The 15,481-nt window shown below is 47.0% G+C and overlaps 1 protein-coding gene across 3 annotated transcripts in view; it reads right to left on the reverse strand.

Annotated features, from left to right (window-relative positions):
- Window positions 1-15,481, reverse strand: part of MYLK (myosin light chain kinase) — a 287,208-nt gene that overhangs the window by 88,283 nt on the left and 183,444 nt on the right. For all 3 annotated transcript variants that reach the window (XM_082624210.1, XM_082624209.1, XM_082624213.1), the window contains exons 12-13: window positions 2,086-2,223; window positions 296-493 (exon numbers count right to left, since the gene is read on the reverse strand). In XM_082624210.1, the coding sequence (XP_082480336.1) occupies window positions 296-493; window positions 2,086-2,223 (336 nt within the window). The remainder of the gene's footprint in view (window positions 1-295; window positions 494-2,085; window positions 2,224-15,481) is intronic.

Below are 15,481 nucleotides of genomic sequence, written 5' to 3' on the forward strand. Positions count from 1 at the left end.
AGATATCTCTCCCAGCACTCTCCGCAGCTTGACACCAGTACCCCAGAGAGGGCAGGAACCTCAGAAGGTAGGGAACGGTGGCCCCACTCAGTCAGAGCCTCAGATGTAGGATGGGGAGCTGGCCACTGGGGCTGGGATGGGACCAAGGGAACGTGGGGTCCGTGGTGGGGACAAAGTAGGCTCACATGGTTTCCTCGCCTCCAAATCACCTTTGGAGAGACCATGGCAGCAAAGCCTCCCTGCCTCTGCCCCTGCCTCTGCCCCTGCCCGCCACTGGTCAGCAGGTCAGCCTCACCTTGCACTGTGAGCACGGCCTGGGTGCGGACCTCTCCTGCGCTGTTCCAGGCTTCACAGGTGTAAGTGCCCGTGTCCTCCGGGAACACTTCCTGGATACAAAGGCTGTGCTGAGTGCCTCTCTGTTCAAAGTGGAAGTCCTCTGACTCCTGGATCTCATTCCCGTTGTGAAGCCAGATGACCTCAGGGGGTGGGTTCCCTGAACGGGGAGGAGAGGCAGGGGAGCTCGTCAGGGAGGTGCTTCCCTGGGCTGTGCAGCAGCTCTACTTAATACTATGACGTTGTATTGCATACGTTTTCCCATCCATAACATATTCTAACCCTATCTATCTCAAAGGTTTACTGGGAGGATTAAACAAATTAATACCTTAGCAGCCCACTAGAAACGCTGATTAGAATAGCATCTGGCACAAAGAAAGTACTCAATGTATGTTCATTGTAATTACTTAACAACAGACTTGGGGAAACCAGAAAGAATCCAGAAGTGCAAAATATTACTTCAGAGACAAAAGAGGAAACCTAGAAGAATGGTTTTTAAAATTAGAATTCAAACTGCTTGATGATGCTGAGTGGTAGCTGGATCAGTGGGTTCCAGCACTGTTTCCTGCTGTGCACACCTCACACCTTGTGTGCGTGCCCAGGCAACACCATGGGGACTTCACAGAAACTCCCTTGTCAGTTTTCACCAAGGGAAAGCTCCCTTAGAGCTTCATTTTGCTACCATACAAATGTTGTCCAAGGGTGAAGATGGGTACCAGGCTTTCCAAACCCAGCTCATGGTGGATAGCATTTTCACTTTTACTAGTCTACTTCCCTGGGTAGCTTCTAGCCATTTGTTGGGGCATAAAACAATGGCCACCTGTGAGGGTTTCCTCTGCGGAAAGAGCTGAGCCATTGCACTCTGCTTCCAGGGGAGCAAGTCCCTGGGAACGGCTGCTGAGGGAGGCTGTGTGGTATCAAGCTCTTTCAGGGACAGAGGAGACCACCATCTGTCTCTGATGGGGTAGCCAGCATGTGTCTGGAGGCCAGGTGCAGGGTGCCTCTGATTTCTATCAACTCGAGGAGTATGTGCAGGGGAGGGGACCCAGCCTCTGCCTGCATTGTCCCGGGACTGCCTTCAGTCTTCGGGAGCAGGGAGTTCATCCCAGGATCCCTAAAAGGGTGAGCCCATGGGTTCTCTCCCAACTCATCTTTATCACTTCTGCAACTCAAAAGGAACTGAAAAACCAGACAGGACCTCCAGGCTGTCACGGGACTGATCAGAGGCCAGCATGAGCCTGCGTCAGTAAGTCTGTGCCAGGACATTCCCCAGGCTTCACTTGCTGGCTTCTAGCAAAAACAGTAAAATCTCTCACTGGGCTGTTCATCCCACACTCTTGTCACCCCACCCATTTGAGAAGGACCCCTGTTCTATCTTCTCTCCTTAACATTTGAATAGAGCAACAGAGATTTATCTTCCAAGGGTTAGGAAGTTTTCACATCATCTGGTTTTGGACCTGTGTTCACAATCTTCCAGCTACATTGGCCATACTACGTTCTCAGTTAATCCCTCACCTCTCTAGCATGGCCATCTTCTTCCCTGGACCACTTAACCTTGAACCCAGAAAATCCAGCCCAGAGAAAGCAGAAGAGAGGGACCAAGAGGCTCCACTTATTTGGGTCCACTGACTGACAGTCCCAGGCTGCCTTTCTGGTGGACAGTGATCTGAGCGGGATGTCGGGAAGCAAAGCCCATGTTGCAACCGTGCCCGTTTTCACGTATACCCCGGGGACAGAGATGCAGGGACAGACCTGACACCTGGACTGTCATGGTGACCTGGCTCCCATCCATGACTCTGAGATCAGAGAGGCCCTGCAGGAAGAGGGGCGCGACGGGCTTGCTGGAGGCCGTGGGCAGGAGGTACTCACTCCTCTCGTCACTCTTCTTTTCTGCGTGGCAAACAGAATGTGGGGTGCACATTCACTCATTCATCCCGCAGACACAGATGAAATGAGCACTCAGCACACGAATGTGTTGGGGCTCAGGTTCCCACCAGAAACTGACCGCTGCCGGATAAGGAGCTCGGGAGGCCCTGGAGATCCCTAGGAACAAGGCGTGCCCATTGCCCTGTGTGGTACGACAGTGCTCTTGCCTCACAGCAGGAAAGGACGAGGCCTCTGTAGGGCCATATCCAACCTAGGCTCTGGCTCCCCAGGAGCACTTCCAGGGGATGGAGGCTGGGAGTGGGGGAGCCAATACTTGGCATCTTATGAGACTTTGTTTTCCCCTTAAATTGTATTTACTCTTTTGAATAAGTGATACATTCATACAGCATAAAATTCAAAAGGTACAAAGAGTATGTGTACAGTCTCCCTTTTACCCCTGTCCTCTGGCCAAATGTCTCTCCCCAGAGGCAACCGATCTTCAGTTCCTTGTTCACCTTGCCAAAGATGGTCCATGCATATAACACACAATAGCAGATAGGTATACTCTTTAATTTTTCTTCTCTTAAAAAAAAAGATAGCACACTATACACAATGATTGGCATCTTGCTTTTTCATCTAACAATACCGTTATCCTTCAGTATCTGCAGGGTACTGGTACCAGGACCCCTTGCAGATACCGAAATCTGCAGATGCTCCAGTCCCTTATATAAAATGCATATAACCTAAAATCCTCCTGTATACTTTAAATCATCTCTAGATTACTTATAATACCTAATACAATGTAAATGCTATGTAAATAGTTGCCAGTGCGGCAAATTCAAGTTTCCCTTTTTGAAACTTTCTGGAATTTTTTTTCTCGAATATTTTTGATATGCGGTTAGTTGAATCCTCAGATGCAGAGCCCGTGGATACAGAGGGCCGACTGCATATCTTGATGTTTCTCATAAAACAGAACTGGAGAGCTTCCTCGTTGTTTTCTATGACTGCGTGATGCTCCTTTACCATCTCCTGAGATTTTAAGCACCTCAGGAAAGTCAAAGATGCTACATAATTAGAATGACTAAAATTAAAGACTGATCAACCTAAGTACTGGGTCTGGCAAGGATGTGGAGCAACTAGAACTCTCCTACACTGCTGGTGCGAGTGTAAAATAGTACAGAGCCTTTTAAAAACAGTTTGCTGGGCTTCCCCGGTGGCGCAGTGGTTGAGAGTCCGCCTGCCGATGCAGGGGACACGGGTTCGTGCCCCGGTCCGGGAGGATCCCACATGCCGCGGAGCGGCTGGGCCTGTGAGCCATGGCCGCTGAGCCTGCACGTCCGGAGCCTGTGCTCCGCAACGGGAGAGGCCACAACAGTGAGAGGCCCGCGCACCGCCAAAAAAAACCAAAACAAAACGAAAACAGTGTGGCAGTTTCTTAAAAAGTTAAACATACATTTAGCATATGAGCCATTCATTCTGCTCCTGGGTATTTACACAAGAGAAATGAAAGCACATATCCATACAAAGAGTTGCACACAAACATTCATAGCGGTTTTATTCCTAATGGCCCCAAACTGGAAACAACTCAAATATTCCATCAACAAGTGAATGAATAAACAAATTATGATATATCCGTACAATGGAATACTACTCAGCACTAATGAGAGACACTACAACAGGGACAAATCTCACAAAAATTACACTGCATGAAAGAAGCCAGGCGAAGAAAGAGTACCTAATGGATGATTCCATTTACATAAAATTCTAGAAAATGCAACATATAGTGACAGAAAGGTTGCTTGGGGCAGGCATTGTGGGGAGGGATTGTAAAGGGGAACAAGGAAGCATTTGGGGGTGATGGAGATGTTCATTTTTTAAAATTGTGGTGAAGGTTTCATGGGTGAAGCCTTCAAATTAAACACCATAAATATATGCAGTTTGTTGTACAACCAAAACGGGGAGCGGGGGCGGTGGTGGAATCTCTCTCTGGGAGGGGGAAGGAGTGCACCGGCTGGACAAAGACAAAAACTAGAACAGCTCTCTGGGTTCAGGGCTGGCCGACTCACTCCCACTCCGTTCGCTGGGGAGATGGGTTAACAAATAGGCTTTCCATTATTCTTAGAATCCTCCCTACGCCGGGCTCTGACCTGCCTCGTGTGAGCCGCACAGGGGAAGGAGCTGTAAGGTTAGGTTGGGCTGGTGTCTATTTCCCACACAGGATGGCCCTCGTGCAGGGCGAGCTCCCAGCCGCCCCGTCTCTGATCCTGCCCTTTGTCCTGTGAGCCAGGTGGCTTTGACCTTCAATAACTCTTTGTTAGTCTTCTTATTTTTGTCTTTGCGGGAGGGGGGCAAGGGTAGGGACAAAGAAGGCTATGGTATCTCTAAGTTAAACTCTAAGTTTGGGGGAAGAGGGACTGTGGTATTTTGAGTTATTTTTAGCACAGGATCACACATACCAGACCTTCTCCTGGAAGCCTGCAGCCATGAGGACACATTTCCAGAGTGCTTTACATACCTGGGAAAGGCCTAACTCCAAACTGGCCACTAGATTTTTATCTGCTGGCACTGAAAACAAAATATGGTGCACTGCAGAGCACACCCAGCACGGCTTCTGGGAACGAGGGTGAGAGAGGCTGGGAAGACCAGGTAGGTAGGAGGACAATTTCCCCCAAGGCAGGTGCCGTGTGAAGGGCCTGGAGCCAGAGTGCAAGGGAAGACAGGGCCCATGACCAGAGGACGGGCTCTTGGAGCCCTCCTGCCCCAGCCCCTGGCATCACTGCCTTTGACAGGGGGCAGCCAGGCAGCCTTGGCCTTGGCAGAAGGCCCCAGGAGTGGGCTCCGGGGGCCCAATATTGGAAATGCAGAGATCTCCTTTCTCTGACTGAGCGGCAGTAGCCAGGGAAGCAGGCTGCCTCAGGAGAGTTGAGGAATTTCCTGTCTTGCACAGACTGAGAAGGCTCGAGGACAAAATGTTTTTGCCCGTCCAGGGCCCTCCCTGTTCCCACCTCTCCGCTGTCTCAGCCAGAGTCCCCAGCTTTGCAGAGCTCCCTGCAGACGGGTTCTTATTCCTAAGTGCTGTGGAAACATCAAAAACTCCAGCTCCCTTTCCTTCCAGCCAGTGCAGCTCCTCTTTGACCCCCACCATCTCCTGGGTCTTCCTACTGCCCAGTTTTCTGGCCTGGGGCTTTGGCAAAGCCAGGCCACCCTACGGGTCTCGGCCAGTGGGGACTAAATGTCTATCTATAGCTCCCTGTCCTGAGAGGGTGGCCTGGGCACTGACTCCCAGGTGGCAGCTCACTGGTTCTCTGAAAGCCACTGGAATGTAGGCTCTGAAGCCGGGTCCTGGTCTTGGGCAAGTCACTGCCTCTCTCGGAAGCTCGACTTCTTCATCTGTATTTAGGGTAATAATAGTATCATCGCAGGACCTGGGGGTTTGAAAGAGATAATCTGTGAAAATACTTTGTCCGGCCATCCATCATCAATAGTCGCAGGTGTGTGAGGCTGGCACAAGAGCTGACTCACACCTACCCGCTCGGGCGCCATTAGCTGGTGGGTTTATCAGCAACAGAAGAACAAACAGAGGCTGGACCCTCACCCCAGGATTACAGACTCATTCTTATGTAACCTAAGGGAAATACTGTTAGGAATACAAATGTGTTGCTTAAAAATATCATGGATATATCTAAAGTAAATCTAAAGCAATTTGAGAACAAAATTTCACTGCACTCCCTCAGAGAGAGGTGAGAGAGAGTGCCCGAATTTGTGGGAACTGCCCCTGGCAGGCATTTAGTTCCAATGTCACCCATCGCCTCTGACCCTGTTCTTGCCTCCCCAAAGCCCCACTGTAAGAACGGAGAGAAGAGGGAAGTGACTGGGAGGAAATGTGCAGAATGAACCTGTTCTCAGACCTGCCGTTCAGGGTCACATGGGACTAGAGCTACGGTGAATCGGGCTAGTGGGTGGCTGAGTCATCCCCAGCATTCAACCTCTCCAGAGTCTTCACAGGGTGAGAGAACCAACCCCCTACAATTACACTCTGCGCTCGGCTTAAGGAGCCAACAAGGATGTCAGTTTTGAGACAAGCAGCTACCTCTAGGTGACCTGAGAGAAGCATCCCTAACTTGAATCCTGAAACCCCAGTCCTAACCCCACCGCCCCACTTTACTGGTAGTGAGGCCAGGACGTGCTCAGGTAAAGGGAGTTGCCTGAGGTCCCAGAGCCAGTGACAGGCACACCTAGAGCTCACCCCAGGTCTCCTGACTGCAAGGCCAAGGTGTTCTGGAGGCTGTCTCTTCCAAGGGAGCCAGCCACCTCCCGTGATGCCCATGCTGAACTCCCTGTGAGGGCAAAGGTCCTATGCTGACCCCCATTCTTGACCCTTGACAAGGGAGAAAGCTATCGCAGAGCAGGGAAAAGGGCAAGGTGTGTGTATGTCATTTAATTCCAAAGCCACACACAACTTCTTCTCGCTCATCTGTGGCTGACTGACCACATATCAGTTTATGCTCACTCTTGTGTGGACTTAGATAAAATGAGACAGATGGAAACAGGTGCTGTGAACTCACAGCCTGAGCTGCATGATCTGAAGCAAGTTCCCCATCCTAAGCCTCAGTGTTCTCTCCTCTAAACTGATAAGAAGACTACAGTTATCATCAGTTACTGACAATCATGCAAAAGTGATAAGGGTAATGCACACATCATCAGTATAATGCATGACAAATACTGCAGGGTTTTCAGATGATTCAAAGAAATAACACCCATAAAACAGCTACAAGAATATCTGGCACATAATAAGTACAGGAATAAATGTTTTATGCCTTTCCTAACCCAACTGTTTTTGGTTGAGCAAACTCAACCTGACAGTAACTACGATGAGAAACGTCTCCCAAATCTGGACATTCACATTTAACCAGGCAGAGATCTGAAAGGTCTCAGCTTCCACTGAGATAACATTATAATAATTCCTTACAAAGTTCAGCACCTCACCATTCTAAAGGATTCTAAAGGATGTCTGCAGCTCTCAGTTTATCCTCAACACCCCCTGAAGTAAGGAAGACTGTGCCCTCATTTTACAGCAGAAGGAGCTGAGGCTCAAACTGGAGAAGGAACTGTTAAAGCAAATAAAGTTGGATCCATCCCCTCAAACCATATATAAGTGGGTTAAAGATAACATTTCTCCCAAACTTCATGTAGAGAAAGGATTTGTCAACATCTTAATGACTAGCTTCTTATAGTACATTTCTAGTGAAGTAAACCCACCCAGTGATGAAACAGATTCTTCTCTGCTCCTTCCGGAAAACAACTGCTTCTTTCCTTCAAGCCAGTAATGCAGAGATTCCTTCATGATCACGTTGATCTACAAGTCAGTGCCCTCTATGCTCTTCAGGTGCACTGCTACGATAGCAACTTCCCAAAAGGCAAGTTACTCCTCTTTTTTGTTCACTTCTATGACGTGGAGATTATTGAAGAAGAAGCTTTCTTGGCTTGGAAAGAAGATATAACCCAAGAGTTTCCAGGGAAAGGCAAGGCTTTGTTCCAGGTGAATCAGTGGCTAACCTGGCTAGAAACTGCTGAAGAAGAAGAATCAGAAGAAGAAGCTGACTAAAAGAACCAGCCAAAGCCTTAAATTGTGGAAAACATACCGTGGGTATGATGTAACTGCCTTTGACCTAACCACTGTGAAAATTCATTCCGCTGTAAAGTTTTCACAATATTTAAAGCAGAAGCACGTCAGTTAGGATTTCCTTCTGCATAAGGTTTTTTTGTAGTGTAATGTCTTAATCATAGTCTACCAACAAATATTTTGGGAGTATCTTTAATGTTTAGATAGTATATTAGCAGCATGCAATATTACATTATAAGTTCTCAAGCAGAGACAGTCTATTGCCAGTGATCATAGGCTGTTTTAAGTTAGAAAACTGAAGAGCAACACTGAATACTGTAGAAATGCACTTTGCTCAGTAATACTTGAGTTGTTGCAATATTTGATTATCCATTTGGTTGTTACAGAAAAATTCTTAACTGTAATTGATGGTTGCTGCCGTAATAGTATATTATTGCCTGTATTTCTACCTCTAGTAATGAGCTTTAAGTGCTAGATTTTAATATCCTTGAGCCTGGGCAAGTGCACGAGTCTTTTTAAAAGAAACATGGTTTACTTGCGCAAAACTGATCAGTTCTGAGAGATCGTAAATGCCCTTGAAGTGGTCTTCGTGGGTATGAAACAAATTGTGAGAATTTGAATTGGTGCCTCTTATTATAGTATTGAAATTAAGTCTACTTAATGTATCAAGTCCTGTTCATGCCCTGATTTTATATACTTCCTTCAGAGAAGGAAGCTGGTCTGTCCTAAGAGCTGACATGGCCAACGGAGTCCTGGTCTGGATGCTCCCCTGCCTGTCCTGAGAACAAAGGCCAGTTGCCTAGATTCCACTGGGAGCTTTCCGTCACTGTGCTCACGCCCAGAGTCACCGGTTCTCCTAGAGATGTCTCTTCTAGGGTTGTGCTTTAGCTGTCACCTGGCATAGTCCTGGTTTGAGGCGGGGAAGGCGGGCCAGGGTCTGAGGAAGAGGCCCCCAGTGGCCATGGAGCCTCAGGGAACCTGAGCCTTCTTCATTTGGGGAAGGCAGGCACTGGCCGTGGCACACCAATAGCAAGGGAGGGGTCCCTGGGACCCTATGACAGACTTGCTACCCAGCTCAAATGGGGCCAGACTAGATAGACCCCAGGGCTTCCCCACACCTGTGCTTCCCCTGCTTTGCTGAGACCAAACCCAGAGGGGCCCTTCTTTCTGGAATAAAGGATGGGCCAAGCCTCCTCGATTTACTGGCCTAGGACTAAAGATCTGAAGTGGACTTATCTGTTGCTCTGGTACTTGGTCAATTGGCCAGTGGCTCTCCACTCACTCACTGACTTACTCTGCTGTTAAACTCAGCAGTCAGGTACTGGGGGCTCTGTTCCATTTTGAGAGAAAGGAAAAGGACCCAGCCTGTCCTCCAGTGGGAAAGACAAGAACTAAGATTAAGAATGCTGGGACTTCCCTGGTGGTGCAGTGGTTAAGAATTGTCTGCCAATGCAGGGGACACGGGTTTGAGCCCCGGTCCGGGAAGATCCCACATGCCGTGGAGCAACTAAGCCCATGCACCACAACTACTGAGCCTGCGCTCTAGAGCCCACGTGCCACGGCTACTGAAGCCCGCATGCCTAGAGCCCGTGCTCCGCAACAAGAGAAGCCACCGCAATGAGAAGCCCTCGCATTGCAACGAAGAGTAGCCTCTGCTCGCCGCAACTAGAGAAAGCCCGTGCACAGCAATGAAGACCCAATGTAGCCAAAAATAAATAGATAAACTTAAAAAAAAAAGAATGCTTATAAGCAGCTTATTGACAAGTAAAAATGATGCCACATAGACTAAGCTGTAGCAAGACTTAAGAAAGGGAAAGAGGAGCGAGAGGAGAGAAGAGAGGGCAGGAGAAAGAAGGGACATGGAAGACAGTCTGAGGGAAAAGGAAGGAGAGAGATGGCGGGGAGCACTGCTTTCTGACCCTACAGACCCTCCAAATTTTCCCTCCTTGGCCATTTTTGCTCTGTTTTGACTCATCAGAAACTGTTTTTGAAGACAGTTCCTAGTCATGAACTTAAACATAAAATTCTTGCTCTGGAGAAGCAAAAGTATCAAACAAATGATTTCTCAGGGTCCCAGAGCAGCAAAGTAGAAAGCAGATGGGCTGAGGCAGCTGGAGGCCTAGAGCTGCTGCCTATTAGCTGGGTTATTGTGACTTGACCTCCGAGCATCGATTTTCTTCATCTGTAAAGCAGAGTTATTCAAAAGTGGAAAGTGGAGTTGTTATGGGAATTAAATAAAACAAACCAGCCTTTCTAACTGATTAGATTTTGTCTATCAAAACAATGTTCCTCATCAGAAAAGCTAATTGATCTTGGTCTTGTTTCAACACTTATAGGAACTGGTATTAACCCAATACTAGATTTTTTTTTTTTTTTTTTTTTTTTTTGCGTTACGCGGGCCTCTCACTGCTGTGGCCTCTCCCATTGCGGAGCACAGGCTCCAGACACGCAGGCTCAGCGGCCACGTCTCACGGGCCCAGCCGCTCCGCGGCATGTGGGATCCTCCCGGACCTGGGCACGAACCCGTGTCCCCTGCATCGGCAGGCAGACTCTCAACCACTGCGCCACCAGGGAAGCCCCCCAATACTAGATTTTGAAAAGCTCTTATTTAAGGAAGTTAAGTACCCACACAACAGGTGCTATTTGTTACCTTTCTCATGAATTCGCATACAATAACCGGTATAACCCTGCTCCTCAAACCTGGAGACACAACTGAGGGCTCTGGCTTCTCTTGGGCTTGAAATTAAGAAGCCCCTATACAGCCTTTGTCCCAGTGCTGGTGTGATGGTAGTGTCTCCCTCTATACTGCATTCATTCTCCTGTTCTTCCCTTCTGGTTCCTTCCTCTCTTTCTATGGGTTTAGCAAGAAAAACAATTCTGAATTTCTCCTTAGAAATTTTCTCTTGGAAGTTTTCTCCACCTGTCAACTTTTACTAGCCAACACGCTGCTCTCTAAAGCGCCCCCATGGTTACGGATCTGAATTTGCATACACATTGAGTAGTTTGCCTTGAAAATGGCCCTTAGCAGGCTCCCAGCTCATTCAAAACTTGTGTCACATTAAAACAAAAAATTATAGAATGTTACCTTTCAAGTGTTTAATGACACAAATATGAAACAGAGACAGAATACCTTACCATCTTAAGAGCCCCTGAAACCATGTACAAGTCCCTGGGTCCTTGCCATGTTGTAACAAAAACAGAAATGAGGTTTTTCCTCTCCTGATAACAAGGAAAATAAAGGGAACAGTGAACATGTGAGAGAAGAAACATAAACTGACCTGAAAGAATTAATCGATCCTAGTTTTACTTTAACCTGTAGTGTCTGTAACTAGATTTGTCCTTCACAAAGCTAACTTCTAAGGCTCTCTTACACTATGTGAATTACATCGTAACTAGATTTGTCCTTCACAAAGCTAACCTCTAAGGCTCTCTGACACTATGTGAATTACATCCTGCACCTATCAGGCCCTAATTCCCTGTGAATTACATCCTGCCCCTAACACTCTCTGATCCTGTGTGAATTACATCCTGCACCTGGTATTTACACTCCCTGAACTCTCTTGTAGCAAATCACCCCTTGTAGCATTCTGCATTTCAGAAAGATGAGGGCCAATAACTCAGACACAACAGACTGAGCTGCTGCAGGCAATTACCAGGCTGCCTGACACCAGCTGTGACTGTTTTGAAATAATGCAAGAAGAAGAAAAATGCAAGACCTTCATTACTTTGATCCTTATCACCTACCCCAGACTGTGAGCTCCACCTATAAGACCTCTTCGGATTCCCCGGGGGGGGGGGGGTGGCACAGTTCTTGAGGTGCTAGCCTACTCTTTGCCTGGCAACAAATGAAGCTTCTCTCCTTTCCTCCGAAACTCTTGTCTCCATATCTCCGCTTGGCATCCATGCAGAGAGAGCCAAGATTTTTGGCATCACTCCCCAGGGCTTCCCACCTGGGGAGGGACCACTGCCTGTCACAGCTTTTACTAAGTCCTGCTGTCAGAGCCTCAGGCCTGGTCTCTCAGCATCTTCCCTGCTCTGACACCAGCGTCCCTGGACCCACAGGTCGTCACCAAATAAAGGTGGACATGGAAGGGCCCTCCCCTACTTCCTAGCATCCCCCACTCCTCTCAGGTGTGCAGACACATGGACCTTTTGAAGATGCATAGTTAGGGGGAGGGAAAATGATTGCGTTTATCTCCGATCTGCTGAAGATTTTCCTTAAGCTTTGAACCTGAGCTATTTTGCTTAGTCATAAAAATGCAAAATACCATTCCAACAGCAAATCTGATTCACCCCAAACCCTGTTATACTGTGGAAATTAAGTAAATTACCAACAAAAGGCAGTTCTGGAAGCACAATCCTCCCTTCTTCTTTATTTGGTGCTCAAAATCCAGCAAGGTCCAGGGATCATGGTCTAGCTTCCTCCTTTCCCTAAGTTCCAGGACTATTGACTCTAGAGGGCTCATCAAGGAAGCTTACCTTCACCCAGACACTCCCCATCTGCAGAGCATTTATGCATGGTGCAAATCCCTCCCCAGGGACAGATGTGAGCTCTCTTCCAACAAAAGTCTGTCTCTTAACCAAATAAACCTACTTGGAGCATCAGCAAAAGGTCTACTTCAGTGGGCATAAAAAGAGATCCTTCCCCCCATAGCCTTGCTCTCTCTTTTGGCTTTTCTTCTCCCCACTGATTTCTCCAGAACCTAAAAAGCAAATGGGAAGAAGTGGCAAGAAAAAGAATGAAAGGAAACAATGACGTATGACATCCCCCAAAGTATCTCTGACCAGTAATGATAGGGTTGCCAGATGGGAGGCAGGAATCATTGCAACCATAGCCTTCTTACTGCCTTAGAAGTTATAATCAAACTCTAAATGTAAAGGTAAACCATCCAAGCCAGCTGACGTTCCCTCCCGAGGCGTGTCTGGGAACCATACTCTCCACCACACTGTCAAAGCACGCATCACATTTTGCCATTAGGAACACAAAGCTGTAATTCTGGATGGCATTCCTGACCAAGGACTCTGGGCAAATAAATGCTAAAGATGACCTGCAATGGCTGTAGAAGTAGACCACGATGCAGCTCTAATTGTCCAATTAGTAAAGTAAGGCTCCAGCTCCATGACGCGGAAACAAACAAATACTCGGAAGTCCTTCTGTGACAAGAAGGGCTCACATGGTGCACAACACCAGTTCTGTTGTATCAACTTGTATAAAACTAAAATATTGGTTATAAAATAATTTAACATTTATTTGCTGGCCTTCATAGAATTTAGAAGACTTTGGACACATATTGTAGGTGGACTAAAGTTCTTAAAAAACAAACAAAAAAGACAAGGTAAAACTGATGTTTATCCTTTCCCCTCAATAAGTTTCTCTTTAGCTGACATAAGATTTAAAAATGTTTTCAATCTATGTGGAATCTTAAAAAATGGTACAAATGAACCTATTTACAAAACAGAAACAGAGTCACAGATGTAGAAAACAAACTTATGGTTACCAAGGGGGAAAGGCGGGGAGGAGGGATACATTGGGAGATTGGGATTGACATGTACACACCACTATATATAAACTAGATAACTAATAAGGACCTACTGTATAGCACAGGGAACTCTACTTAATACTCTACAATGACCTATATGGGAATAGAATCTAAAAAAGAGTAGATATATGTATATGTATAACTGATTCACTTTGCTATACAGCAGAAGCTAACATAATATTGTAAATCAACTATACAGTACTCCAATAAAAATTAACGAAAAAAGGGTTATCTTAAAAAAAGTTTTTTAATGTTTTCAGTGTTTTTAAACTCATAGAGGGAAAGATTATACAACGTCCAAAGTGCCTGCCAGTATCCTCCAACTAAAATGGCGGGAGGCTGTCAGTACTCAAAGCTGCCCCACAGAGAGCTTGTCACGAATCTGAAAACCAGCTGGGCTTCTACGGATGCTTTCACTGCCTAGTGAATGGCTGACTTCCCTGGTGCCTGTTGCTTTCATTAGAGGCTCTTTATCGAAACAAATACTCTAATAAATATGCTTATTGTTTCATTTTTTTATTTTAGAAATCAGGTTTTAAAAAAAATTTTTTTTCACTTACCCACATTTTATGTCCTTAGGTGCCTTTAAGAGCCCAGCAGGTCTTCACTTAAATAAACAAACCATTAGGCTGAGACACTGTCTAACTGGGCACTATTAGCAGGTTAATAAATCTAGTCACTTAAGAATTTTAGCCTTGACAAAGATACTCCAGGGGGAGATAAATTAAAATATTCTAGCCTAAGGAAGCCTCCACACCAATGACTCAGTGCAAATACACTGAAATATTTACTCTCCTTCAGATCTTCCTGGCTTCTGCAGGAATTTAGATTAATCATCCTTTAGGCTCCATCTGGGTCAGGAGGGAAGACTTTCACGGCCTGGTTAACTACTGGGGACATTTTTCCTAGTGTGGGAGGAGGAAAGCAGGAATATTTGTTGGGGGGCTTTTGAGAGCTAGTGTGTGTGGGTTTGCTGAGCACTCCCATGAACCCTGAGACCCCGGACATGTGAGGAGTCATGTGGAGGGAACACCCCCTGCACTACCGGGCAGACTCACCCACCGCCGTTGCTCTTTCATTCATTCACTGAACACATACCCTGCCTCTCTCGGAACCCAGTCTCTACCACTGGGCCCCTCACTCCCCTTGCTCCAGACTCACTGTCTCTTAAATAGGCCGACTTGATTCCTAACTCAGGGGCTTTGCACTTGCTGTACCGCCTGCCTGGAGCACTGTTTTTCCAGTTCATGAGGTCTCTGCTCAAAAGTCACCTTCCCCAAGAGGTTTCCTCCAGCACCTAATGAAGACAGGATCCCTTCCACCCCACTCTCTTATTCTCGTTTTCTTAATAGCACTTGCCGGTATTGGATTAAGCCAGGTGTGGATGATTGCCCATCTCTCCATCAGAATGTAACCGGCAGGAAGACAGAACCTGTCTCTTGTTCATGGCCGCTTCCCCAGAACGATGCCTGGCACCAAGGAGGTGCTCAGTAGAGATTTGCTGATAAGTAAGCACAACCGTAAGGGAGGTACAGCTGGTAAGAGAACTCACCCCAGAGGAAGTGACATTTGTGGGAAGGAGTTAGATTTGGGGAGGAAGAGGTTACAGAGGAGAGAAGGCAGAGAAAGCAGGGAAAAGAGCCTGCAGAAATCATGTCAGAGTGATTGCCAGAAACTGATTGCCAGAAATTGCTGAGCCAGCAATTTCTGGATGATTGCAAAACCTTGGCGAAAGGTTAAAGAGGTGAGAAAGAGCACCCGTGTCTGGCCTTCAACAAAGTATCTGCTGAGCTCTCCTCCAGCAAAAGTTGCCGGGGAACCTGCTCCTCCCTGGAAACCAGACCGGGGAGGGAGAGCCATTGCCGAATGGCGCCCTCTTGTGGCCAGAGCCCCCAGAACGGATGCTCAGACTATGGCTTTCGTGTGTGGCCCTACACTTCCCTTCTCTTGATTCTGATTCTCTCTTCCCTTTACCAAAACCAAACGACCAGACAGACAGACAGAAAAACAACCACCCAGTGTGGCAAAGTTGATCCTTTGGTAAGACCGCTCCTTAGAGTTGCATTTTGAAGGGAGTTCATCTGTTTAAAGGTCGGGACTCCGTTGGACAATCATAAAG

Source organism: Mesoplodon mirus, assembly GCF_964341445.2.
Source record: "Mesoplodon mirus genome assembly, chromosome: 6".
Classification (NCBI taxonomy): Eukaryota; Metazoa; Chordata; class Mammalia; order Artiodactyla; family Ziphiidae; genus Mesoplodon; species Mesoplodon mirus.